The sequence below is a fragment of the Triturus cristatus genome, chromosome 3_1 (assembly GCF_964204655.1).
Source record: "Triturus cristatus chromosome 3_1, aTriCri1.1, whole genome shotgun sequence".
In the NCBI taxonomy this organism is placed as follows: domain Eukaryota; kingdom Metazoa; phylum Chordata; class Amphibia; order Caudata; family Salamandridae; genus Triturus; species Triturus cristatus.
The window spans coordinates 651,854,768-651,882,595 of record NC_140583.1 but is presented as its reverse complement, the minus strand read 5'-3'; the positions used below and the strand labels follow the sequence as shown (position 1 = coordinate 651,882,595).

The 27,828-nt window shown below is 45.4% G+C and overlaps 1 protein-coding gene across 1 annotated transcript in view; it reads right to left on the bottom strand.

Annotated features, from left to right (window-relative positions):
- ADAMTS7 (ADAM metallopeptidase with thrombospondin type 1 motif 7) overlaps positions 1-27,828 on the bottom strand; it is a 487,405-nt gene that overhangs the window by 271,048 nt on the left and 188,529 nt on the right. Inside the window, exons 7-11 of the mRNA XM_085644679.1 lie at positions 23,133-23,282; positions 19,248-19,391; positions 13,489-13,633; positions 9,949-10,041; positions 922-1,067 (exon numbers count right to left, since the gene is read on the bottom strand). Of these exons, the coding sequence (XP_085500805.1) occupies positions 922-1,067; positions 9,949-10,041; positions 13,489-13,633; positions 19,248-19,391; positions 23,133-23,282 (678 nt within the window). The remainder of the gene's footprint in view (positions 1-921; positions 1,068-9,948; positions 10,042-13,488; positions 13,634-19,247; positions 19,392-23,132; positions 23,283-27,828) is intronic.

The following is a 27,828-nucleotide window of genomic DNA, read 5'->3' as shown; positions in this document are numbered from 1 at the left end:
AACACTGACTGGCTACATAAACTATGGGATTTACTAGGCATGGAAAAACTGACAGCTGTTGTAGACCATGAACTCCCACAATTTGACAAGATACGGGGTCAATGCATACAATTCCTTGCAAGAACCTTCCGGGAGTTCACTTGCCCGGCATACCTGTGAATACTTCGACTCACGAGCACGGAGATCAACAATGAGTGGCTGAGAAAGAGCGAATTAGAGACTTCCATGCTCTCCCCGCAACCTTACTGCACATTTACTGCTACCCCATGATGTGACAATTTTAATTTAAGGTTCATTAGATTACAAATTAAATTATTAATTTATCCTGAGGAACCTAAACCATGCCGGTGTTGCTTGGCTATAACAAGGACCTCCACAAGGGCTGGGTGCTGAGACTTAAACTGCTTGCAAAATATGCACAGCTGTATTCTGGTGGAGGGGTTCACCCTCTTATCCTGATGCGTGAGTGACATAAAGACATTGCACTCTGTAATGTCAGCGAAGATGTATGTTACTGAATTTAATACAGCTGCTTCATGACCGTAGAACGTATGGAAAGACTATGAGAACTGGAGGGCGAGAAAAACATATTTAATTCCCTGGTTTCTGCACATACATTGGAGAGGTTAGTGAGATGCACTCCCTGGGACTACCTGTGGGCACAGGGTGGTGTGAACCATAGGATTGTTTTTGATGCTATCTAACTCTTTTCAAGTGCTATCTTGCTCCCAAGGAAATATATATTGGCTCACTGGTTAAAAAATGTTCAATTGTGCTTGTATCACTAGCATCTTATTGTACTGGTAGACACTTGGGATTAGCTATGTGTACTGCTGGGTCATGCTTTTTATTATTATTTAAACAATATGCCGTACTGTTGAGAAACGAATAAAAAAGAGAAATAAAATGTGTTCAACTTACGTGGGATTACTGCACTGGCGCTCAGCATACTGTACTCCAGCCCCGCATGTCTTCGAACAAGTGGACCATAAGCTCCAAGAGCCCCAGCCTCCATTGATGGAGCCCGGCCGGTAGCCCACGGGCACACAGTCACCATTGAAACACCACTAAACAGAAGACAGATGGCAATAGATGAAAGCCGAAACACAGACATACCTCCCCACCTCCTCTCAGCCTCACCTTGCAGTAGGGCTTCCCCTCCATACCTCTCTCCACTTCATTACTGCTCTTCTGCACCATCTACATCAGGCCTGACTGTGACACAGTAACAAAGAGAACTAGCTACGGCAATCAACCTTGCTAGTCTCTCTCTCAACACAAGTTCAATTCCGCCAATGAGAATGAGTCTTTGATACACTGTATGGGTGTCCAATGGGTCTCAAAAAGGACAGGTATCAATATTGGTGTTGTGGGTGGAATTCGGAAGACAATTAGTAATTGTATCACAACTGGTAACTTTACAGCATCTCTGATTGATGGGGTCATGCCACAGACAGACAGATGCTGTTCAGACATGGGCTAAGCAGAACACTGTGAAACATTGCATGATCTGATTCATACAGAGAACTGAATTCCAGAACCATCTACTGGAAGAAATCAGCCTACGTGCAAATCTTGAAACGGAAAGAAAATGATACTTTTCTCAATGTAGTGATACTTGTACCTTCTTCCGGTTTTACCCATCCACCAGATTTGAGGCATATAATTTGCTGATACGTAAGGAGTCCGGAGTACTTTATTCCAGCATAAGAATAGTTTATAGGGCAATTTCAAAGTACCTAGGAACCCATATGGGGACACAATTTTAATGGAAAATCCGGAAGCCTAGAAAAGCGTTTTCCTTAATATAGCTTAACCTAATTGAGATTCAGATCTGGACCTGACATCATAGTTTAAAGAATGTAAGAGGTGTAGCCAAAGCACAGGCTTTGGAGACAACATAAAGGGAAAGGTGATGCTTAAAAGCCACAGAAGATGCTATGATCCTAACTGCATGAATGTGGATTTGGTCTGAAGAAGAGGATCTACTAATGGCCTGTGCTGAGCCCAATATGAGCAAATAAGAACCTATGTGATCAGCATTTGTATGGTCCAAGTAAGAGCTGAGGATATTTTGGACATCAAATTGCAATTGCTTATTTCAACATCCAGTGAGGTTTCGGAAAGAATGAGGGATCAAGCTTTCTGGTTCATATTAAAAGAAAAGTTGGCAAAGAAGGTGGAGTTCTCAGAACTCATTTGTTTAGTTGGTACATTGTATAAGACTGACCAGAGGAAAGGGACAGAAGCTGAAATTACTGCACATAAGAAGCCGTTTCTTATTCCTCCAGCTTTATGTCACAGAAGGCCACTTTTTAGGTCTCGCCTAGCGACGCAGCGCATGCGCCGGTCGCTTGCGAACTCTGTTGTTGTTGATTTTGCTTGCGAAGGGGGACAGGAGATGTGCACGCATACGGACAGGAGATGTGCACGTGTAGGGCTCCCGGCTTTTCAGCACAAGGCACGCATGGTGTGCATTTACTTTCCCTCCCCCCGTCGGACAGGAGATGTGCACGCGTTTGGTGTGCACGCATGGCGCGCTTCCTGCCGAGTGCCCCGGCCGTGTCTTTTCATTACAGCTTTTTAGCAGAACACGCGCATGGCGCGCTTTCACTTTCTTTACTGGTGCGCTTTCACTTTCTTTACTTCCCGCTTCCACTTTCTTTTGCATTGTCTTCTGCCCACTTCCCCGGTCGTCTCTTTTAATTACGGCTTTGCAGCAGAACACGCATATGGCGCCTTTACTTAATTTACTACCCCTCCGTGCTTTCTCTTCTTGTAGTGCCTTTATGAAGGAAACACATCTCTGGTGTTCAAAGGCAGGTATTTAACATTTTTGTTCATTGCTGCATCCCGCCTTCACATGCCCAGTGCTTTAAGTGCAATATAGAAGGAGTACCTGTTACCGTTGCAGTGGTTTCTGTGTCTCTGCCCACAAATTCTACCACTGTCTGCGCCACGGCATATTGGGCTACAGTACTAACATATACACTTTACATCAAGGCCTTGCATGCTGTTACCTGCATATATACGCTGCAACGCGCATGGTCTGCTAGGTAAAAGTGGTGAAAGTTCTAAAACTCAGTGCTTCCTTCTCTCCCCCCTCCCCCGCCTGCTACTATTTATATTTATCTTCTTCACCCTCTGCTCCTTTTGTGCTCTTGCTGTCCATATATACGCGCCGTAGACACCCGTGCGCCTATGTAATTTACAGCTACACCCCGTGCGTGCTCTCTCTTCTTCTAGTGCCAAAATGTAGTATACAAATCGTTGGTGTTAAAAAGCGTACATGTTTTGTTGCTTACAAACTTAGTGCCCATTGTAGTCTAGCCTGGGCCCCGTGAACTGTGAGGAATGCTAAGCCGGCCCCACATGTTCAGCACAGAACCCCCCCAATAAAAAATGCAAAGGCACGTGTTTGGAACTTTAAAGGGCTCAGTTTATTAGCGGAAATGCATTAACATCGTATTTCTGGCTGTGGCTTCTGACACTGTCTCATTCAGCAACCCCCACCCGCCACCCTGCTGTATTAATTACATGCATGGACCACTCTATGCATTTAAAAATTCTACTTTAGGAAGCACTAACCCCCGCCGACCCTTCCTATTTACCCTGTCAGTAGACCTGTCGCTGCCTCTTCCTTAGCTGCTTAATATAGTGCCCCTTGCACCCTAACCTCACCGCTCCCACTGCTGCAATTTATTCTCCCTAAAAATTCTATTTACTGTGGAAACAAGCCGTCGGGGCCACCAATGGTACAGCAGCACAGCCTTCAAGTTGCTGCCAACCCTATCCATTCATATAAGTGTTTTAGTACAACGCGTGCATGGCGCGCTTTCAGTTCTATACCACATATATATGCTGCAACGCTCAAAACAACACGATTACAACCCCAATAACTCTAACTCTAACTAATGCGAGACCTGTTGCATTGCAAATGCTTGTTAAGAAAGTGTTAGTGCTAGTAGAAGACTATATTCCCAGACGAGACACCATCTCCAAATATGTATATTAGCTGAATCAAAAGGGAGCTAGACACAATGATTCTGAAAAGAGAATATCCCGTCTGAACTACATTTTGTACATGCCGGATGCCAGACTAACCGAGTATGTGACAAAACATTGCGTAGCAAGCATGATAACAGGTTATTTTCCCATGAGACCAGTGGCAAAATCTGCCACTTTCTCGTGCACAGACGTCTGATGTTTTCTGGCCTCTTGAAAGATTTACACACTTTCTTGGGATCCACTCAGATAATCATAGGTTGGATTCTCAGAGACCACATTGGTGAGCCAAGATAGGGGCCTCGGTGGATCATTAAAGCCTCTCCTGAAACACAAGTTCTTCTTAGGATATAAGCATGATGGAGGGTTCTTCGCAAGCTGCACAATGTCTTGAAGTGAAAACTGGATGGGGAGAAAAGAGCCATAAGGACTGTGCTGCACCCATGGCTCGCTCTTAATTTGTGAATTAGCATTAGGATTAGCTGAAAAGAAGGCATGTGCCAATAAGAATAGCTGCCTCTAAGGAGAAGAAATGCACCTCACAAGGTGTAACCTTCTCCACCAATTGAGGAAGCAGAGAAATCAATATTTGCATTGCTCTTGGAAACAAACAGTTCTACGGTCAGTGTAACTGAAGGAACAGAGATTAACTTCATGGCGACCTTCTTAATTGTAGTGATTAGGCCTCTGCCTGCTGGGTAGCTACAATTGTAAGGCAAATATTTCAGTAAAATGTCTCTCTCACGGGCTCATGTTCTTTTCAGGGACCACCATCATACTCAAACTGCCAGAAGGCAAAGTTGAGAAAAGTGGGTTCTTTCCATTGCACAAATGAAAGAAAAGTTTTATGGCCTTAATGATGGATTCCAATCTAAGGATACTGGTGTGCAATGTTCTATGTTTCACAAACCATCTTCAGGACCCCAGAGGAGCTTCCCACTAACATTCAAAGGGATCCATTCTAATAAATTCTGCTGGTAATGGAGCAAATTGTTAATTGAAAACCAATGTACCAGACCGTTCCTTACTTACAGAGTGAAGGAATATGGTTTGAATATACATTTTTGGGAAGAAGATCTTTAAGAGATCAATAATAGCACTAAGTCCTACTTGCCTCTGGTGCGCTATGAATAAAGTGGGATTACAACCCTTGTTAGAGGGTCAGATGTGTTTCTGAGAACTTGACCTTGGCCTCAGACTCTGAAGAGAAGAAGTTCTCCTAGGCGCGAGAAGACGGGAAGATTGAAGAATGAGTTTCAACTTGTCAGAACAAGCACAGAAGGCAAGGGTCCGCTGTGATTACTTTCTGTGAGTTGATGTATGAGGCAGAGGCTGCCCTTGCTCCACCACTTCTGAGAGGTGCTCTCTTACAAAATGGATTTGATAACTAGTTGTACTTCTTTTGATTCGTGGAAGGAGGAATTCTCCAAAAGACTTTTGTTGTTTTTCAATTGGGTTGCTTGAAAGTTCTGAAGCTGGTTAACTCACAGCTCAGTGTTTGGGTCTAAACCTGTCAGCATCGGATGCAGCAGATTAAAGAAGAGAAACTTTAGGGTCAGGCTTGATAGAAATAATAGTTGGAGATCTGACGATTACTGGACCAACCTTAGCTTTGAAGTGCCTCATCCATGAAAGGCTCAAAACATTTTATTTTCAAACCGATTAACAAACATTTTCTTTTGGGCATCATGTGAGAGTAACAGGAGCTCAACAAATGCAGATCAAACTAGTCCTCTACACACAACACTTCTGACATGATTCAGGCCGAACTAACTACTCAATTGAAAAATGACCAACCCGTCCCTATCCCTATCTTGATTTGATTGCAAAGAAGAATTAGTGGTAGGACTTTTTCTCAACATGTTAATGAACATTGCTTCTCTAAGCTCAACTTAAAGCAGCTTCAACTCTTTGAAGGGTAGGCTGGATAGTATGAAGAAATACACGTAAAATTGTCCACAGAAGCTACAAACTTGATGTCTGTATTTTTAAAGACCTCATTGGTCAAGTGAGATATCTGTCACATATTCGCCTTAACAAGGTTACCTGGCCTGGGATATTCAACTGGAACTTAAAGGCCAAAACAAATGTTTGGTGATGGGAGACTCTGTCACCTTTAACTGCACCCACTATTTCACTAGGTTTTGTTCCTACATCTTTTCTTCAGATCTAGACTCTGGCCTAAGTATCTTGGTGTACTTACTGATCCGTAGATGCAGCCAAACAATGCTATTGGAGTGCTGACTGCTTACTTGGGCTTTCAGACTGGCCGTGCCGTTGGCTTAGGTGCTGTTTCACAAATCGTATGATGCTTTGGTCACAGACTTTGAATAAGTCATGAGACTACTGCCGACCTACGCCTACGGAGAAACCTAGGGTATCGTTCCAGTTTTATGGTGGACACGTCCTGAAGTTAGGCCATGTCTGCACCATGAAGCAGGCCTCGATATTAGGCCTGAAAAGAACCTCAGACCAAGCAAAAATAAGCCACATCCATTGTAGATGGACCAAGGCATTATCTGCAAGTTCCGACATTATACTGAACAAGTAAATTCAAGGATCTGCAATGAGTTCGGGCCAGAGCAATGTGACAGTCAATCAAAGCCCTTTCTGAACATCCTGACTTGTCTGAAAAGAGCACGTCATCCACACAATGACATCCTGAAACTCCTGAGTGGAAGACGGCTTAAGATGCCTCAAGATGCCCACTGGTGTAGCCAGTTCTTGGGCGCCCAGATGAAAGATAGACACGCAGAGTGAGCATGCGCACATACGTTGTTGAGAACCTAAGCATAATCACACAAGGAGTTGAAATTTCGGCATTGCTTGAAGCTGCTAACCAGTGGTATGTGCAGAAGCCCAGCAAATAGTGCCAGGAAAATGGCCAGAAGGAGGGCTATTGGCTGTAAAACTACCCAGAGTAACATTAGCACAAAACATCCTACCTCCTTGCGAGGACTCGTGAAGTGAAGCATGTACATGTTAGTCAAAGTAAAACCTCTCCAGAAGGTGTCCTACAGAGTTTTTTAAGCAAAACATCTGTTCCTCACTGAGATTTGTATTGACCCTAACCTCAGCTCGTACCTTGGTTCCAAATGACACCTTTCTGAAAGGACTGCCTAGGGTATGCAATGTGTGAATGGTTACGGAAGGTTTCGGTTCTGCTGCAAACTGCACCATACACTTTCTTTCACCTTTTTACTGAGTATTGTACAATATGGTTAGACTTGTGCATTCGCATCAAAAACAGGTGTTATTTGCAGGTCAATGACAGGACATGTTAACAAGCATTTCCAATGCAATGGTCTCGGCATTGGTAAAGTTAGAGCTATTGGCATTGCTCATGACATTATTTTTGTTTATGTGTTTGTTTTTAAAACATTTAAAGAATCGGCATTGTCATGAGCAATGCCAATAGCTCTAACTTTAACAATGCCGAGACCGTTGCATTGTAAATGCTTGTTCAGGATATGTGCCCTGTGTGCATGGCTATTTGGGTTGGAAGGGCGCATAATAATTGTGGCTGGATATTTTAGCTGTAATTGGACATTTGATATTGTATCTAGCTGTATAATGGCTGCTCCACTGGAATTTCAGAGCTGCATGCCGGCATATCATTGCATCACCAAAACTGGTATATGTGAGGCAGCTCAAACAGACTTACTTGCCTGCTGTATAACTGCTTTGTTCAAATTCTTTTATTATTCTTGCACCGTTGCATTGTAAATGCTTGTTATCCAAGCCAACAGCCGCCGCAAGCGACGTGATCACATCTGGCCAGCAGCAGCACATGTGGCTGGTTCTACGGTGTCCGAGTAGGGCCAATATCACTCAATATCCTATACCTTTTGTCGGGCTTTAAAAAACAGCGACGCTGTTGTGCTTTATACGGGGCTCCTCTACGAGCTGTTTAAAAAACACACAGAGCCTCATTTTACGATATTGTGGCGACCAGACGACAAACGGTGTTATTAATTTACCTTCCGAATAGCGCCTAAAGCGAGTTCTTTTTTAATCTACATGCTTTCCGTTTGGGCAACACAGAGGGTAAAGAGGCACATGGAGATTAAATATTCTGTTCAGGATCACACCATTTGTGTCAAATTGGGATGCAGGGATTGAGAGCCAGGGCTCCCTGGTTCACAGTTAACGATGTAGGCGCTAGGTCCCACCTTTCCGTCTCCCGCCACTATAGCTTGCACTCTCCCGTGGCACGTATTCCCAGTAACTTTTCCCCAGCACCAGGAAACGAGGGAGGGTGTTTAAGGGCAGCCCCTCGAAGGAGCGGTGAACGAGTAGCAGAGGCTAGCACTCACCAGGCGGCGTCCGTCTTTCCTGAGCAGTGGTGAAGCCTGTGTAATCCAGTGAACATCCAGCTGTGCGCAGGATCACTGTTCCCCCATGCCTCCGCTGCCTGCTCCAGGACGGCTATTGTTGTTCCCGGTTGGTGTGGCACGGCGAATCCTCCGGCACATTCCTGCCTCCGGGCTCCCAGGCTGCCTCGCTTCCTCCTCTGCCGGCTGGGAGGCAGGCAGGCTCTCTCTCTCCCCACCGGCAGGCAGCAGTCCCTTCCTTCCTGTGTGTAATCCAGCCTGCCCCCCGCCTCACGTGTCCTTAGCCTCCTCTGTGTGCAGCCGAGCTCGGTCTGTGGCGCACAGGAGCACCCCACTCTCTGTGTGAAATCCGGCCCGACAGTCTCTGACAGACCCCTCCCCTCCAAGCCCTCTTGAGTATACGAGCCAGCCCGGCTCTGTGGCTCACAGATCACCTCCGTGGGTGTGTACAGCTGGGTCTGTGGCGCACAAGACCATGCTGTGTGTAATCCAGCCCGTCTTTCTCTCTCACAGACCCCTCCGAGCCAGGCCGGCTCTGTGGGTCACAGATCACCCCCGTTGGTGTGTAATTGTACATTTGATATTGTATCTAGCTGTATAATGGCAGCTCCACTGGAATATCAGAGCTGCATGCCGGCATCGGATCACACAATGGACGCATCCTGCCTCGCGCTGCGTGGGTGCCATGTTTGCGCCGAAGGGGAGGGGCTGCGCGAGCGAGGATGGAGCGTGGAGGGGAAGCGCGAACAATTTCAAAACATTGTAGAACCTCACAAAGTGAGCACAACAACGCACGACATTGATAATGAGGCAGGAGGCTTAGGTAAACAAGTCGGATCACACAATGGACGCATCCTGCCTCGCGCTGCGTGGGTGCCATGTTTGCGCCGAAGGGGAGGGGCTGCGCGAGCGAGGATGGAGCGTGGAGGGGAAGCGCAAGACAGCAGAACCTGGAGAGGACATCCCGTCCAAAGCACGGTGCGGATCCCGATAGCAAAACAAGGAGATCAGGTGAGGGAGCAACGCCGGGACACCACCGCCTTTCTCCGAGGCAGAGAAGAACTGCCTCGGAGAAACGCAGCCTCGGTTTCGGATTCGGGGGCGTGTTTCTTTTTCTCTCCTCTTGCCATTGGCTGGAGGAGAGAAAAACACGCCCTGCGAAAAGCAACGAAAAAAACACGCCCCCCGATCCGAAAAGGACGGGGCTTCAACGGAGTGACTGGACCTCTTCTCCAGTGGCTGGCCAGCATTTAAGAGGCCAGCCAATGGAGAACAGGAGAGAAGAGGGGCGGGTGCAAGCCCCTCTTCTCAAAGTCACAAACTCATTAAATCTCGGAGCGAGACTGCGCAAGCGCAGCCTTCGCGGCCGAGACCTAAAAAGCATTATCGCCCTAGGTCGGCATTGGGTGCGTAACTTACTTCCCAATGCAAGAAGCTCTGTGACAGGGCGCCCCTCACTGGTCACTACTGCTTTATGAGAACTAGGACATAAGTGAAGCGATACAGGCTATGAATACCACCCCATGCGCCATGCACTGTAAACATTTATACTCAAGTCTCTGGCCCTTCACCGCCCCACCCCCCTGCTCCCCGTCATGCCCAGCCATACCTTGTTCTCGCCACACTTTGTGCCATCCACTGCGGCGTCCAGCTTGGAGTGGCAAGTAATGCCCACCGTGCACCAGAGCGTGTTACAGACATTCTGCAGGAGAGAGTAAAAGTGGGTGAATTTTGGGGTCCCACCCTCTAGATGGACGGGCTTCCACAAAAGAAGACAGGGGGGATGGGATGAGACTCAGAGACTCCTTCTCCTCGCTCATCCTGGTCGTATGGAGGTTTCTCTTCAATCCACTCCGCAGAGTGATAGAGGCTCCAACTAACGATGGTAGGAGAATACCCCATATTTACCCCTTTCAGAGAGTGCCTTGTCTTGAACCCTTCTCTATGCTTTCTCTATGGGATAGCAGCACTCACAGGTCCCCTCAACATGGAAAGCAACCTCCTGACCACATTTTAGAAAACGGCACCCTCCTGACCCACCCACAGTGAGGACTTCTCTGTGCAGCTGACACTTCCGGGGTATAGAGTTCCCTCCAGACCCGCCAGCCGTAGAGAGCTCCATTAACCGCTTCCGGAGGCAGCGCATGCCGCTCCCTGCAACTAACTCCCAAGAGAGCTTCTTTCTGGCCATCCCTGAGAGAGATCGCCATCACGACCCCACCCTGAGAGAGATCGGCTACTTCAATGCCCCCTCTTTCACTCCCAATCCACAAGAGGTGCTTCCTGAATCCTTCCTGTGAGAGATAGTGAAGAAAGCGAGCTCCAGACCTCTCGCTGAAAGGCAACGAGAGAGAGTTCCTGACCTTTCCCTAAGAGAGAAAGTGAGAGCGACAGCATCTGACCCATCTCTGAGACAGACAGCGAGAGAAGTCTTGACCCTCTTCAAGGAGACACAACGAGGATATAGCTCCTGCCTCCTCCTTGAGAGAGATGGCGAGAGAGCTCCAACCGAGAGAGAGAGAGCGCGCTCCGGACCCCACAGAGAGAGAGAGAGAGAGAGAGATCCTGACCCCACCCTGAGAGAGAGAGAGAGCTCCAGACTCCACAGAAAGAGCGAGAGAGAGCTCCTGACCCCACAGAGAGAGAGAACGATAGCTCTTGGCCCCACCCTTAGAGAGAGAGCTCCTGACCTCCCAGAGAGACAGAGAGAGAGAGAGAGAGAGAGAGAGAGAGCTCCTGACCCTACCCTGAGAGAGAGAGAGCTCCGGACTCCACAGAGAGAAATAGAGCTCCTGACCCCACAGAGCGAGAGAGAGATAGCTTTTGACGCCACCCTTCGAGAGAGCCTGACCTCACAGAGAGAGAGAGAGAGAGAGAGAGCTCCTAACCCCACCCTGAGAGAGAGAGCTCCTGACCCCATAGAGAGTTCATCACCCCACCCTGAGAGAGAGCTCCTGACCTCACCCTGAGGGAATGAGCTTGTGACCAACTCCCTCCCCCCCCCCCCCCCCCCAGGTGAAAGAGCTTGTGACCCTGACAGAGACAGCGAAAGAGAGGGCTCCTGGCCTTCTCTGAGGGAGACAGATAGAGAGAGAGAAAGAGAGAGAGAGAGAACTCATCACTACAACCTGATGGAGTTACCTACTGGCCTGATCCAAAAATTCTCACTACTATCCTTTCCCTAATGCAAGCTCCATTCAGACCCCTCCTTGAAAGAGAGGTCTTTCCTAACCCACCCCTGAGAGCTCCTTCCTCCTGGCGTACCTCAGCTGAGAGCTCCTTTCTCATTCCTCCCTGTGGTAAACTCCCTCCTAGCCCCTTCACACCTGATGTTTGTACAGGGTTTGTATACAATGATTGAGTGTGCACATGTCCTACACAAAATGGAGTACTGTATGCTTAAAGAGCACATGCAAGGGATTCACACACAATGATAAACTCCCTGTAAAGTGTGCACACAAAGGCCGAACGCACTTAAGGGGTGCACAAAATGGCTGCCTAGTGAGAATGAAATTGCAGATGCTGAGTGTATGTAAACGTGAGGCAAAGGGACTGAGCACAGGTTGGATGAACAGAGTGGAGCCAATTCACAAAGGTATTTACGAGCGCGTGAAGTAGTAATCCTGTAACACTACTTCTCATGTTTAAATGACTTTGTGAGTTTGCACCAAAACATCTCAAATGAGAATATGCAGCAAATATGCATATACGAATAGTGTTAATAGAAAGGGCCCCGCCCTTTTTCTACTTGTACTAATAGGAAGTTGAACTTTTCTGGGTTAATTCACAAAGTTATTTAGGAATTCGTGGAGTTGCACCCTGGTGGTACTAATTCACATACACATACATGCCTTTGTGAATTGTCTCCAGTGTGTGCACTTAAGGGCTTGGTATATGGCGGGTGCGCACATTTACAATGGATGTAAGTATTGTTAGCGTGTCCACACAAAAGCTGAGTGTATGTAGCATGTGCACACAAGGATGGGGGTTACACGGTATGTGCACACTTGAGCTGGGTGTATTGCAACGTCTAATTGTGCATAGGTTGGTTGAGTGTATGGATGGTGTATACACAAGGGCTTGGTATATGCAGGTCGTGCACACAAAGGCTGCATTAAGCAGAGTGTACACAGATGGGTTTGGTGTGAGCAGTGTGTGCACATGCAGAGTGTACACCAGAACTGCATAAACAGGCTGGGTCTATACCGTAGGTGCACACAAGGGCTGGTGTTATCTAGTGTGCACAAACAAACGTCAGGTGTTTACCATGGGTTCACACTATTCCCTGGAGATGTAGGATGTGTACACAGGGCCTAGTAGAACTCAGTGTGTGCACAGAAGGAATGAGTGTAAGCAGGGTGTGCAGACAACAGCTGGGTGTGTGTTGGGTGGGTAAAGAATGACCTGTGTATGCAGACTGTCATGGAGGAACTTGTCTAATCTAGATGTGCACAGAAGGGCTTGTGTAAGCATAGTGTGTGTAAAAGGACTAGGGATAGATAGAATGGCGACCCATGAACATGCACACAATGATATCTTGAGTAATGCTGATTGTTATCATAATGCTGTAAATTATTATAACGTATTCTCAAAGGGTTAAGGGGAACAGAAGAGAGGAAAGTAGGGAGACAAGAAAAAGCAGCTGAGGGAAGGGTTGGAAACAACAGGGCATGCACACAATGGCAGTTGTAGGTATTGTGTGCACAACTGGGTTAGGTTTATGCGTGATATGCACGGGTGTGAGAAGAGTGTGCACATAAAAGACATGTCCATGCAAGAAATAGAGCTGTGGACACCGGCTGTATGCATTGTGCACAAGCAAGGATTTGGTTACAGAGCATACGCCCATTGGGTATTTAAACACAAAAGATGGGTGTAAGCCTACACAAAGGCTAGATGCTCATAATGTGCACACATGGGATGAGTGTAGGAAGTTTGTGGCACAAGGGTGCGGTGTACACATTGTGACTACAAAAGGTCTGGGTGAGTGCAAGCTGTGCACACGAGGACGAGGTGTACAGTAAGCAGGATGTGCAAACAGTGGGACGCGCACTTCTTTACTCCTGAAGCGCCGACAAGGCCTGGTGTGCTCAGCCAGGGCATGCACGCGACGACCCTCGGGTCAGACCGGAAGCGAGCTGCGACTTACATCGATGTCCTGGCAGAAGGTGGAGAGCGACCCATACTGCAGCCGGCACTGGTGGCCCACGTCATACAGAACCCCGGGGGGCACCGAGGGATAGTCCATCAGCTCCTTGGTGGGGGCGTCATCAAGGCAGAGCCCCCAGCCACGGCTGCAAAAAAACAACAACAAAAACAAGAAGGGGTTCAACATCGGAATAATAATGACCAACTTTCAAGCTGCCTCCTCTCCAACCAAGACACCCACCCAGTGCCGGATTAAACCCTGTGGAGCCCCCCAGGCAGTCGACTTTTCCAGGCCCTCCTCAATTCATTTAAAAAAATAATCTTTTGCAAACAATTTAAGAAAGCTTGATTGTAATTTTCCTTCAAGATCAAATCAATATTATTTTGATCTGTTGTCACGGGCCCCTAAAAGAAGTGGGGCCCTTAGGCCGGTGCCTACTTTTCCTATTTGATAATCCGAGACTGCACCCACCCACCACCCTCCACCCCTAAAACGACATCAAAATAGAGGCACAGGACTGAAGGTTCAGCGCCGAGGCATTAATAGGACATATGGCCCCAACCTGCCTTTATTATTTATGAACAGAGGCAACAAACAATCTTTCCGACCATGGTATCCTCCCGTCTGAGCCCTGCTCCCTTCTCCCTCCTCGCCATCGCCCTTTACCAGTTGGCAGGCGTTGTTTCCATGCCACTGGAATGTTAATCTAAGTTAAAAGGAGGGAACGCGGTTTTCTTGGTCTTTAAAATTGCCTTTAACCCCAGAGTTTGCCTAAATTAGTAGGATTTAATTACTTCCTAGGAGACCATAAAACGCAGAGTGTATCCTGCCTCCTGGGAAAACTCTTCTGCCCATAATAACGCCCCAGGGGACAGACGCTTATAAACAAACATTAAATAAAGAGATCCGCCTCTTTCACAACCCAGAATATTGTCAACCCTTGAAACAACTCGAATTGTCAAAGTGCTCGTCATGGGTTAAAATCGAAAAATGCCAAAGAATCAATGCAAAGGAGGTCCCTAAGCACAGCTGGGAGCCAGCAGTTTTACACCGCAGCTTCCACCATACAGAAGCATCTTATCCCTTTCAGCAGAAGAATTCATCGATGTGTATGCCATATATTGTTTCATCTTTTGTAAATATAAACTAAACCTTTCCTCGAAGGCTAGGAGGCGGAATGATTTCCCTCTGAACCTTTGCTGAAGAACTCGCTCATCCTGACAGACCAGACTCCGACCGGGCTCTCGGGGCTTATTTCCTCTTTGAGTGAATATTACCAGACGAACTCATTAACTGTGAACACTACTAGGAACGGAGTTATGATTTTTGACAGTGGGCGCCATGAGGATTGCTGGGATGTGAAAGAAATGCATATGACGTTTGTAAAATGTTCCGCTATCCAAGGATGCGCGAGGCGCTTCCCCTGCAGCGGGGTTCACACATCGAAGCCCTAACATGGAGAGCCCACAAAACAGTTTAGGTCTCAAAAGTTATAGTCATTTGTATGCTGGAGACTTACTTGAATCAGGGATGTTGGCTTGTTCTGGCTTTAGCTAAGTAGTATCTTCTTTTTAGTAAGGCATGCAGGCTACTGGTGACAAAGGGGCCCCTAAGTTCAACATTGTGGAACAAAATCTTCTTAGTAATTGTTCACTTCACAATGTGCACTGTACCTGGAGTTTGGAAAAGTCGATATTTCAAAACTTGCAAAGAAAGCACAAATTGTGTAGTTCCATTACATACAGTGATTAGAGAGTTCACGTATGATATTAATAGTCACGGTGCGACAGTAGTCTTTCAAGAAATAAGTTTAGACACCTCCTTTGAGAAATAGGAGGCTATTGGTATATGAAGGATACAATGAATCTGACAAAGGTACAGTTTGGTATCTCTCTCTGCTTCCCAGCTGGCTATAACCCTGCAGCCTGACATCGCTGAGGGCCCACCCCTATTCGAGTCTGTAATTTCATTAGGACTGAGGTCTCAGCAGCTCGATCTGCAGGGACTGACTGGATCTTGGAAAGATTTTTCAAAGCACCAACACAAGTGTCCTTTTGCAACCTGGATGAAGAGAACCTGTTCCCTATGTCCTGGTCTTACAGACTCAATGTTTACTGAGACAGAATATAACACACGTGCGGGTAGGCTTGCTATTCAGACTAAGAGGATACATACCAAGATGGGTGTGTAAATGTGTACTGAGCAGGGTCAGATTGAGGCAACAAAAGGCCTGGGCACCAAAATAAAAGAGGCCCTATTAGCAAATTGGGTAGTAAAAAAAGAAGTGACTCACATTTTTAAATCAAAGAACTCACTTGGGAGGACACCTACTCTCGCTTCTCTAGTATGCCTCCTATGTGTGGGGGACATCCACGCCAAAGACATTGAACGCTCTCTCAAGGCTCCCCAGAAAGAGTGAGTGGGTAGAGGAGCATTTTACATGCTCACTCCTTGCTCTTCCTTTCCCAGCCTGTAGAAAAAACATTTTTGCTATAGAACATCATTGAAAAATGGACACTCTTGGTTTCTCACAACTCATCAATGTCCCAACTCACTTATGAAGCCATTGTTTTGATCTATTTTCCACAATTACTTACCTTCTCCTTATCAGCTCCCAGAAGTTATCCTGGTCATACCATAATTTAATTAACGTCTCCAATAAAAGAGAGTTCTGTAAAAAAAAAAAATCTTTCTTCCGCCCCAGAACACTGAATTTTACAAAAACCTAAACCTCTAAAATTATGATTTCACACAACTGCTTTTGGAGCCACCTCAGGAAATACTAGTTCATCTAAAAAAAAATTCTGGTGCATTAGGTGTTCTTGTCCCCTCGTTGCTCCTTGGCACTCTTGGAAGCCTGATCCCATGAATATCAAACAGTGGTTCACAGATGAACATCGGCAATTGAAACGTTAAGGCCGAGACTGGAAAGACATTGAAATAAATCAAAGTTACTATCTCATTGCAGTACTTATAGAGGACACTCTAATGACTACAAATCAGCATGTATGGGGTTTGAAAAACAATACTTCCAAGCCCAGACAACAGAGGCTGATAATTCAACATATGACATTTTTCAGACTGCTATGGAGGTAATAATCTATGGCGAGCCTCCTGGTACTCTCACAGGAGCTGTGTGTCAACAAACCACAAACCTCCTCAGGAAGTACAAGTCTGTTTGCTTAGTGGCTGCAACATCAGTAAAGATTCCATTTGGAATGTGGGTTCAATGCAGTCCTGAGATCTCTAGAGAAATGCAGTAATCCAGTGGTGTTATCAGTGATGTTCAGTCCATCTGGATGCAGTCATTTTAAAGGGTACATCCAGAAGTTTTCTCCGGAGGCCAGTAGATCTTCCTTTAGGACGTGATTCTGTCATTCTATTAATTTCATATGTGAAAATTTATAAAACTCCTTGATTTAGGGGGTGATCCAGAGACGTTCCTGTTCTACTGGGGATGCGGTCTGTTTTTCTCGCTGATTTGCTAATTTGCTGCCCGCTTGAGACTAGGACTAATTTTTGATTTTGCATTCCTCTACATTTCCCTATTTACTGACAGACTTCAAGGCATTGACTTTGTATCTCCTTACTTTTTAATTTTGTAATGAAGTCTTTTAAATATTCCAGTAATCTAGAACTCAGTTATTGAGTGGGTCTTTTTACTTAACTGATTGTATTTCTGGTATTTTGATGCTTTGGGAGGTGCCTTGACTCAGGGACACATTGCCTCATGAAATTGAGGTTGAACATCCTCTCCAATCCATCAAATTGTGGGCATTCTGATTGAAGTAAATTTTGGGGTGTCAAGACTGTAGGTTTCCCAACGTCCAGAGCAGGTCAGATAAAATGAGCAACGGAGGATTGCAAGCCATGCAAACGATTCCCGTCCTAAAAGAGTGAATTAAACAATTGCTTACCAGTAAATCTTCAGTTCCCCTGTTCGAATCCCAGTCCCTACTAAATGAGACGACCCCACCTTAGACAGAGCAGTCCACTGTCCCATCAGGCCCTGTACCTTAAATCAACCCCTGGCCGTCATCCGTGGCTGACTGAGCATAAAGGACAGACTGTTCTCAAGTGCAAATGTCCTGCTTTGGGGTAGGACGACATGATCCAACTGGTGTTAAACAAGGATCACGCCAGGAGCTGGAAGTCCTTCAGCATCAACTACGTAGCATAGGCCACATGTGTTCACTCTAAAGGCAAAGTTGGAAGCTGCAATGATCTTTTAAGCATAGCCTCCACTTTTTTGTCAACAACGTCTGGCAATGTAGCATCCGCTGGGGCCAGAGATCATGTTGAGCCAGTCAATGCCAGGATCATACTGACCTTAGGAGTTTGTGGAAATTCAACTTTCAAATTTTGCACAGTATCTTTTGCATGGAATGGATGTCTTGTCAATATCCTTCTAGTCCTTTTGTAGGATTTGCTTGATAATGATTTGTATGAACAAATCCTCCACCTGATCCCCACTGTATTGGGAGTAATATCCTTCGTCCTCTTGAGGCTTCTCTTTAGAGCCTAAAACCTCTCTAATGTGTTAGAGGAGGCCACAAAGCTGTGAAGCTTGAATATATTTCCCTGTATGATTTCCATCTTGGTCCCCCTCCTGATCCTCTCTCTGCCTCTTGGTTCGAAGCTCAGCCAGGGCAGAAGCCACTGCCTCTTTATTGAGGGTGCTGTACGTGTGTCCACCATTGATACCTCCTAGAGGTTGTGGTCACCACCAAAAAGGTGCAGGTAGTCGTATCTTTTTCATTGGTCCTGAAGAATTGCCATTTAATATAATACAAGGCAAGAAACATGTTGACCCTTTGATCCTTTTAGCACGTTTACTCACACACCTAAAGGTGAGAGATGTGCGGATTATTTTGATTTTAATCAGGATGGTGACCACGCTTTATTAAAATTGTTTGAAGTGGATCACCTACCCCTGTTTTAGTACACTCACCTTTCACCTCACATGCACCTACACCAACTATTAAAATTAACTCCCCCCCACACACCTCACTCATCGGCGTTGAAAATAAAGATCTCCGATAGGAAGGCCCCATTGGGTGCCTGATCGGGCATTGCACCGCCGGCCCGATAAGGAGCAAAGACCCGGTGATGAAGCAAGACACCCACTTGTTGGGTGTGTGAGGGTCTTCTTTTCCAGAAGGAGTAACCTTCACTCCTGCCCATTTCATCATTTTCACAGTATCACCCTGGTATCTTTTAGTGATTCTAACACACTTTGCGCTAACTTTAGGAACTGCATACCTCTTTGTTTTCACTGATTGATGGGCATGTATGCTGGACCTTTAATAATAATAAGATAGATTATTATTGATAAGCCCCCCTTTTCCCTCTACTTGTTTGAGATTGTCAGACCGTTCACTCACCTGACACCCACGGAGCATTGTAATTCCCCTGACACTTAATGAGCATGTTACATTAACTGATGCTATCAGAACATACATTCACCCGACACCTGCAGAGCATATTCATTCACCTGACCCTTATAGAGCATGTTGCAGGTGCAGACATAGGACAGGGAAAAGAACAAATGTGTGAGGGTGATAGACAGAAAGCAGTGGAAGGCACGTGAGTACAAATCAAAAGAAAATAGCTTAGAGGTGGGAGAGAGATGTCAGTACACAGGTGTTGTTAATGCTCACAGGGGATACAGAGCCAGGCATGGGAGTAGAGGTGTTGAGCGGGCAGTTTGAGGGGGCTGCGGCAGAGAACGCTAGCAGGGGCTAAGGGGAAGTCCTTACTCGAGGAACCGGGTGATGTAGTCCTGGCTGCAGCGGGACCACGTGAGGGGTGAAGTATCGTAGAGAAGCTGTGGTGACATGATGAACGGCCTCTTCCCAACAGGCTCACATTCATTGCCGCTGCCGTCGTGCTGGATACCAAAGCTGCAAAAAAGGAGAGTCACGTGATATATAACTAATGCATGACATCACACAATAACAAAGAACCAAGGAACCTAATGCATGACATCACACACTAACAAAAAACCTAGAAACCTAAGGCATGACTCCACACAATAACAAAGAACCTTGAAACCGAATGCATGACATCACACAATAACAAAGAACCAAGGAACCTAATGCATGACATCACGCAATAACAAAGAACCAAGGAACCTAATGCATGACATCACGCAATAACAAAGAACCAAGGAACCTAATGCATGATATCACACAATAACAAAGAACCTAGAAACCTAAGGCATTATTCCACACAATAACAAAGAACCAAGAAACCTAATGCATGACCCCACACAATAACAAAGAACAAAGGAACCTTATGCAGGACGTCACACACTAACAAAGAACCTAGAAACCTAAGGCATGACGCCATACAATAACAAAGACCCTAGAAACCTAATGCATGACACCACACAATAACAAAGAAACAAGGAACCTAATGCATGCCATCACAAACTCACAGAACCATGTAGTGTAAAGCTAGACATGACAGCTTTACAAGGAATCATGCATGTAATGCAATGCATCAGAGACTCACAAATATTCATATAACCTGATACACTGATGCTTGACATCAGAAAATAACGAAAAACAAATGACATGTAGCATGACAAAAAATCATGTTATCTAATGCATGATCTCACAGGCAAACAAAGGACTTAATGGGCAAATCGTTATCGAAGGCAGGGGCAGCCATGGGAATGGGGACACCTACTATACCCAAAGGGACAACAAGTCTGAACTGGAAACTAAGATGTAGGGTTATGGGCCAAATGTAACTTTAAATTCTGATAGAGCCATCATGATCCTAGTGCCTGCAAGGTAACTGCACTTGTGACTGCCTCTTTAGTAGTATGGTTTAGCAATATTCTGCGCTTAGTGGGGGTACCTAGAGCTTTTGGCCTTGGTGCCACTGCACCTACTGCACCATTCAAATCAAGCCCTTATTAACTACAAAGTAACTGCAAGTGTGTCTGCCTGTATAGTAGTAAAATATAGCAATATTAGGTGTTTTGAGGAGGTCATGACAGATTTTGGGCCTGGTGCCACTGCACCTGCTGGACCATTCAAACAATGGCTCTGTTGTCTGCAAGGTAACTTCACTTGTGACTGCCTGTTTAGTAGTAAAAAATAGCAATATTAGGTGTTTAGTGGGGGCGGGAGGTGCCTTGAGCTTTTGGTCCTGGTGCTACTGCATCAGCTGCACCATTCAAATCATGACCCTATTGCCTGCTAGATAAATGCAATTGTGACTGTCTTGTTTAGTAGTAAAATGTATGAATAATCTGGGTTTAGTGAGGTCCCTAGAGCTTTTCGCCCCAATGCCACTGCACCTGCTGCACCATTCAAATCAAGTCCCTTTAAACTGCTAGATAACTGCACTTATGACTGCCTGTTTGGTTGTAAAATATAGCAATATTAGGTGTTTAGAGGAGTTCTGGCAGATTTTGGGCCCGGTGCCACTGCACCTGATGCACCTTTCAAATAATTACCCTGTTACCTACAAGATAACTGCACCTGCTGCACTATTGCAATTATGACCCTAGTGATTGCTAGATAACTGCACTTGTGACTGCCTGTTTAGTTATATAATATAGCAATATTAGGTGTTTAGAGGAGTTCTGAAAACTTTTGGGCCCAGTGCCACTGCACCTGCCGCACCATTCAAATCATAACTCTGTTGTCTGCAAGGTAGATGCACTTGTGACTGCCTGTTTGGTAGAAACATTTAGCAATTGTATGTGTTTGTGGGGTGCTTAGAGCTTTGGGTCCTGTTGTCTTTGCACCTGCTGTACCATTCAAATCATCACCCTGTTGTCTGCACGGTAACTGCACTTGTGACTGCCTGTTTAGTAGTAAAGTTTAGCAATATTCTGTGTTTAGTGGAGTCCGTAAAGTTTTGGCCCTGGTGCCACTGCACCTGCTGCACCATTGAAATCAAGCCCCTTCTAACTGCAAAGTAACTCCAATTGTGTCTGACCAAATAGATAAGTTGAAAAAATCAATCTGATAATACCTACAAAGACCAAAGAAAAGCACGGAGGCATGAATAGGAAATGCCACAAATGTTCTTAGGCTAAAGCATCTGCTTTACACAACTATAATACAAGGCAAGCATTCCAGCATACTGTTAGAAGCTGTCTGCCTTTTCTGTGGGAAGAGAACTTATCTTGACAGTGAATGGGGCTTAAACAGTGTGAACAGCTTTAGTAGAAGTATCGTAAATGCATGCAGCCAGGGGAAGTTAAAAAAAAAAGTTCCACACAAAAGCAAATGAACACAGTAATTCGGTGTGGGGAACTGATACGTGCCCCCTTAAGACATATTAAATACAAGAGATTTCACAAGCAGAGCGCAAGCTCTATGCAGGTGAAACCTAAAAATAACAGGCCCTCAACGCACCAGCCTCCCGAGTTAACGCCCGATGTCGGTATGACCAGCACGACCTTGGGCTACAGATGTAAACTAGCACCTCATGCAGTTCATTGCAAGCACCAGAGCGAAAGGTGACAAACAGGCAATAACAGAATGCGAGAAATGAATGCTCCACTGACTGGACTGAGACAAGAAGCGATGGACAAAGTCAAAGGCCAATAGAGGAAAGGCTGGTCGAGCAAAGCCAATGGTTGACGGGGCCGTGGGGAGGCCGCAAAGCTAACGATAAACATATTGGGGCAAATTTACAAGCCCCTTGCGCCACGTTTGCGTCACTTTTAACATGGGAAAAGTGGCGCAAGGGGCTTGTAAATCTGCCCCATTGTGAGCAAAAACAGGTCTGTTTGAAAGCTGTGCTGTCAAACTCAAGACCTGAATATGGAATCTAATACATAACATCAAAAGCAAATACAGGATCGTGGAACGTTGTGTATGTCGGGACAGGACCTCAGAAAATAATGTAACCTAACGCAAAAGGACCAGAAAAACCCACGCGACTCGCTCAGTGCTTAACCCAAGAGCACATATAACAATACAGCCCAACACATGACCCGGGTAAACAAAGAAACCGTGTGCGACAAGATTAGCAATTACTGGCCATGCACCCAGGCCAGTAATAAAAGGGCATTGGAGGGAGGGGGCGTACAGGAGTTTCCACAGCTAAACCCACGCAGTGCATGCATATATTTCTTAGTTAATTATTGGTGGATGGTTTGGGGAGACCGTGTGACCGGCCCGGCCTTGATTCGCACGTGTATCGTGTGCCTGCGTTTCCTTCGAGACATCCTGTCATTCATTAACTGGATAAGAAGCAGAAGGCTGGAGCTGTGTGCATGCGTGTTTATTTTCCTTGCTTGACTTCCTGCCCCTTATCAACCGCTGGATTACGATTATACGCCGGCTGCCCAACAGCCGTTCCCATACTCGAAACGTTTTATTTGCAAAAGTAAAAAAAAAAATGTGGGGAAAAAAAATGGACCGAGCCCCCTCCAAGGGTTTTGCTGGGACCTGAAGTGACAGCGCCAGCCTGTGTCTCCTAATGGAGTGAATGGACATCATTCATGCAGAGATGGCGTGATTTTATCAGTCAGTTTCTGTGAAGCAGGCTGTAAAAGGAAGGAGAGGTCAGAGGTTATCACGGGGGTCAGAGGGGAGGGGGTCAGAGCCCTGCGTGATGTGAGCTCCCTGGTGCAGATGCGCCTCGGCCGGCCAATCACAGAGCGCCTGTACCTGTGTCCAAGTTCGTGTGCAATGGTGAAGGCCAATGGCAGGCCGGTGTCCTCGTTGACGTTGCAGCTGCGGTGCGGCTGGCACATGCCGGAGACGTGGGACAGGCCCAGGGTCTCACAGGGGCGGTTCATGGCGGCGCAGATGTCCTTCCTGTGCTCAGAGGCAAACACAAACAGCAGCATGACACAGGTCTCAAACACAGACGAATACACACACACAGTATATACAGAGGTAAACAGGCAGAGCCGAGCCAAGCGTCTGGCTCGGATCTTACAGCCCTTACACGAGCCGAGCCCTGAAAATATTTGTGATGTAAATCATATAGCAAAGATCGCACACAATACGATAAAGTCTCTCCAAAATTCTAAAAAGTGTATTTAACACGTGGACGCCTTGGCATTAATAGGGCACATTGTAGCACCGCAGTGTGAAGTATTTATCAAAAGTGATAGTTTTATGCAACTGGTAGTCTGAACTCATATGCATGAAAATGCTTTCATTTTTATTTATTTATAACATTTGTAGAGCGCTGCTGTTACCCAAGGGTGTCCTGGCGCTGTGTGAAAGTACCAAAAGGAACTCAGCAACAAACAGGAAAAATTATTCCGAAAACAACCACGATTTTAAGGCTTTACGAAAAGCCAGAAGATTAGTCAGCTCTCTTAGATGTAATGGGAGCTCATTCCATGCTTTAGCTGCGTTCACTACCAAACTTCTGCCACCCCAAGAGGCTTTTTTTACCCGAGGTACACAAACTTGTTTCGCTGCCGCTGACCAGAGCGTTCGGGCAGGAGAATACCATACTAGCCGCTCTTTTAGATACGCTGAACCTGTTCCGTGAATCGCCTTGTACACCAGACACAAGGCCTCAAACTGGGTGCGTTTTCTAATTGGAAGCCAATGAAGCTAAATAGTTCTTTCGCCATTTTCTCTCCAGATGTTTGCAAATTAGCTTTTGATCCCTCAGCTCCTGTGAATAGCACGGGGCAGATGGTGCTTGTCTTGTAAACTGCCATATTTTACTTGGAGCCAGTTTTTGACCTGCAACTTCTTAAAGATTTTGATAGTAAAGCAGACATTTGAGGTGAGCAGATCTAGAGTGTCGCTGGTGTTGAGGGTGGGAAACAGCCACTACAACACGGGCTTCACTTCGCGATGCCCTTACAACGCGGTCGTTACAACGACCGCATTACCATGCGATGCCATTACTACGCAAGTCATTACATCAACTTGCAGTAGATGGCGTGCTAACATTAGAAATAGTATAGTTTACTATTCCAACACCTTCCCTACTGTTACGTAGGCTGGAGTTGGAATAGTAAATTATAAATTTCTAATGTCAACACGCCATCTACAGCAAGTCAATGTTATGACTTGCATAGTAACGGCTTTGCGTGGTAACAACGCGGTTGTTGTAACGACCACATTGTTATGGCACGCGTTGTGATGACTCGCGTTGTAACGAGTCATATTCGTTGAGGGTGCTTTATACAGGAGCTGCTTTTCCACCTAAACCTGAGAACTACTCTGAGTTCTCTGCTTCTTTTTTGCATAATTTATTCGTCTCTCTATGCCTGAAAGGGTATTGTTTTGATATATATATATATATATTCACTTAAAAAACCATAGGTTTCACACATGTTATAGTTAGCTGGACATTTCTCTCGTAAAAAACCAATGAAATTCCCCCGTTATAGTTAGTGCAGGCAACTATAACTCACGCGACCGCAATCCTCTGCTGATGACGTCAGATATTATATCACTGTATTTAGACACCTATTTACCCATGTCTTCTTCCATTAATCTTTAGCTATACATATATTACAAATATTTATTTTTCAGAAAGACACATATGTAATCAGTGATGTAATATCTGACGTCATCAGCAGAGGATTGCGGTCGCGTGAGTTATAGTTGCCTGCACTAACTATAACGGGGGAATTTCATTGGTTTTTTACGAGGGAAATGTCCAGCTAACTATAACATGTATGAAACCTATGGTTTTTTAAAAGAATTTGCAAGGTTTTTTAAATGCTAATTCCTAACTATAACGTGTGTGAAACCTATGGTTTTTTAAGTGAATTCGTACGTTTTTTTAAATGCTAAGTTATGTATTTATTAATATTTTTTTTTTTCAGGTTCTTCACCGTGCGCGCACCGTGCGAGCGCTGTGGGCGCAGGGTGCGCTTTGCGCACCGAGCGCCAATGATGCTTTATGCGTTACGTGCGCGCACAGTGCGCGCACCCCGCGCTTTTTTGAAAAAAAAAAATGTTTTTTCCATCCTTGGGGGTCCTTCAGTCACCCCCTGACAAAGGCTAGGGGGTCAGGAACTGTCCACCCTGCCCCCTCTTCACGTTCTCCACCTTTGTTTTTCACTGCCTCAGACTGCGAGAGACAAAATGGCGGCCGACACTTCCTGATTTCGACCGATTCGAATGTTTACTGACATCTAACAACCAATCAGAATTGCGCACGTCACCGTGCGCGCACCGTTCGCGCACGGTGCGCAGCTATAGATATGTATGTACTTTTAACTGCAATTTTCTCAGGAACTACTGAACAGATTGACTCCAGATATGCAAAAGGCACATCCCTGACCTGAGGACTACCTCTTTGCCAAATTTAAAGTAATTCTGTTCAGCCGTTTGGGCTGTACCTTGGACTAAAGGTCCCTATGGAAAATTGCATGGGAAAAACGCGTTTTGGGACCCCCTTTTTTCTCAGCCCCCGCTTGACGAATCCCCCCGAGACTTTCAGGGTAGGAGCGGAGCGGAGCGGCCCACCTATTTTGAAAATTTCGCGAGGATTCATCATTCGGCGCCAAAGTTATTCCAAATAGAATGTTGCGGATTTCCTATGGAAACACGGTCCTAACTATAACTATCTACTGGCGACCGCCAGTAGATAATATATATATATATATATATATTCACTGAAAAAACCATAGGTTTCACACACGTTATAGTTAGGAATTAGCATTTAAAAAACCTTGCAAATTCACTTAAAAAACCATAGGTTTCACACATGTTATAGTTAGCTGGGCATTTCCCTCGTAAAAAAACAATGAAATTCCCCCGTTATAGTTAGTGCAGGCAACTATAACTCACGCGACCGCAATCCGCTGCTGATGACATCAGATATTACATCACTGATGACATATGTGTCTTTCTGAAAAAAAAAAAAATGAAATATATGTATAGCTAAAGATGAATGGAAGAAGACATGGGTAAATAAGTGTCTAAATACAGTGATGTAATATCTGACGTCATCAGCAGCGGATTGCGCCCGCGTGAGTTATAGTTGCCTGCACTAACTATAACGGGGGAATTTCATTGGTTTTTTACGAGGGAAATGCCCAGCTAACTATAACATGTGTGAAACCTATGGTTTTTTAAGTGAATTTGCAAGGTTTTTTAAATGCTAATTCCTAACTATAACGTGTGTGAAACCTATGGTTTTTTCAGTGAATATATATATATATATATATATATATATATATATATGTCATGAGGACACTAGCTCTCCAGTTCTACACTTTCCTTTTACAAGTTTTTATTAGAAGCGTGCGTCTATTGCAATAGAAGGTAATACACCATCCCTCTCGAAATGCACAAATTTGTTCATTAAAAGCCCAGGAATAAAAACAGAGGGGTCATTTAGCGGTGGGCAATACTAGGACAGCCAACCTACTCATGGATCACCATCATTTAGAGGTGAAGGAAGTGCTGTGTTTTCAGAGACACAGGAGCCACCAGAAACATCCTGCAAGTCCCTCAACTTCCAGCTAACACGGACGGCCCTTCTGAAGCCTGTCAGACATGTTATTGTCTTGTACATGATGGCCGTTCTAAAAAAGATTGAAGTCTTCCATGCTCTAGGAGAAAACTCCCAGCACGTAGAAATATTGATTTTACATTTCCTAAAAACAATCTTCCCGGTTTGGGTATTTATCTTTTGAAAAATATACCTAGGGGTCCAGAATGCCACTATGGCATGGCACACTTGCAAGCATTGCTTTTTTGCCTTTCCCTTGTCAGCAGAAACACTTTGGGTGAAAAATGTCATTATACATGTGCAATCAGCAGGTATATGCAAAGATTGGAAGATATAAAAGAGTTATGAATAATGCATGTCTGGTAAACAGTTATGTGCAAGATCTGTATATGGAACAGGTTTAAAGTAGGGGTTGGCATATATTGCCCAATAGCGTAACCTTGCATTTTCTCGCAACCAAAATGGGCCCAAGGATGTATTTTGCAGTGAGAAAATAGTGCTAAATGCAACAGAACATGAACAGTAGCAGAAAGCTGAATTACTCTGATTATTCCAGCGTAATAAAAATTTTGCTCAGGCCTTAACAGAAGCGATGCACTGCGGTTAACCAGACAAGTCGAAATTGGTAATAATGCTCTGATGCATCCTGGGAAACAGGAAGTGTATAATGATCCCACCAGATGGGAGTAAGTGTGCAAGGACCCCTCAGATGGAAGCTAGAGTAGGCAGTAAATCAGTTCCCAAATTATCCAATCCGGGTCGCAACACTCCCCATGCATTCCTCTCCGACAAGAAGCAGGAGGCCATTTGAAAAGGGGCCCATGGCTGCTCAACCGCAGGGCAACAGCAATGCCAAACACACCCATGAATTCGATGCAGCAGAATAATGACCCATGAAACATGAGAGCCACAACCCCGGCC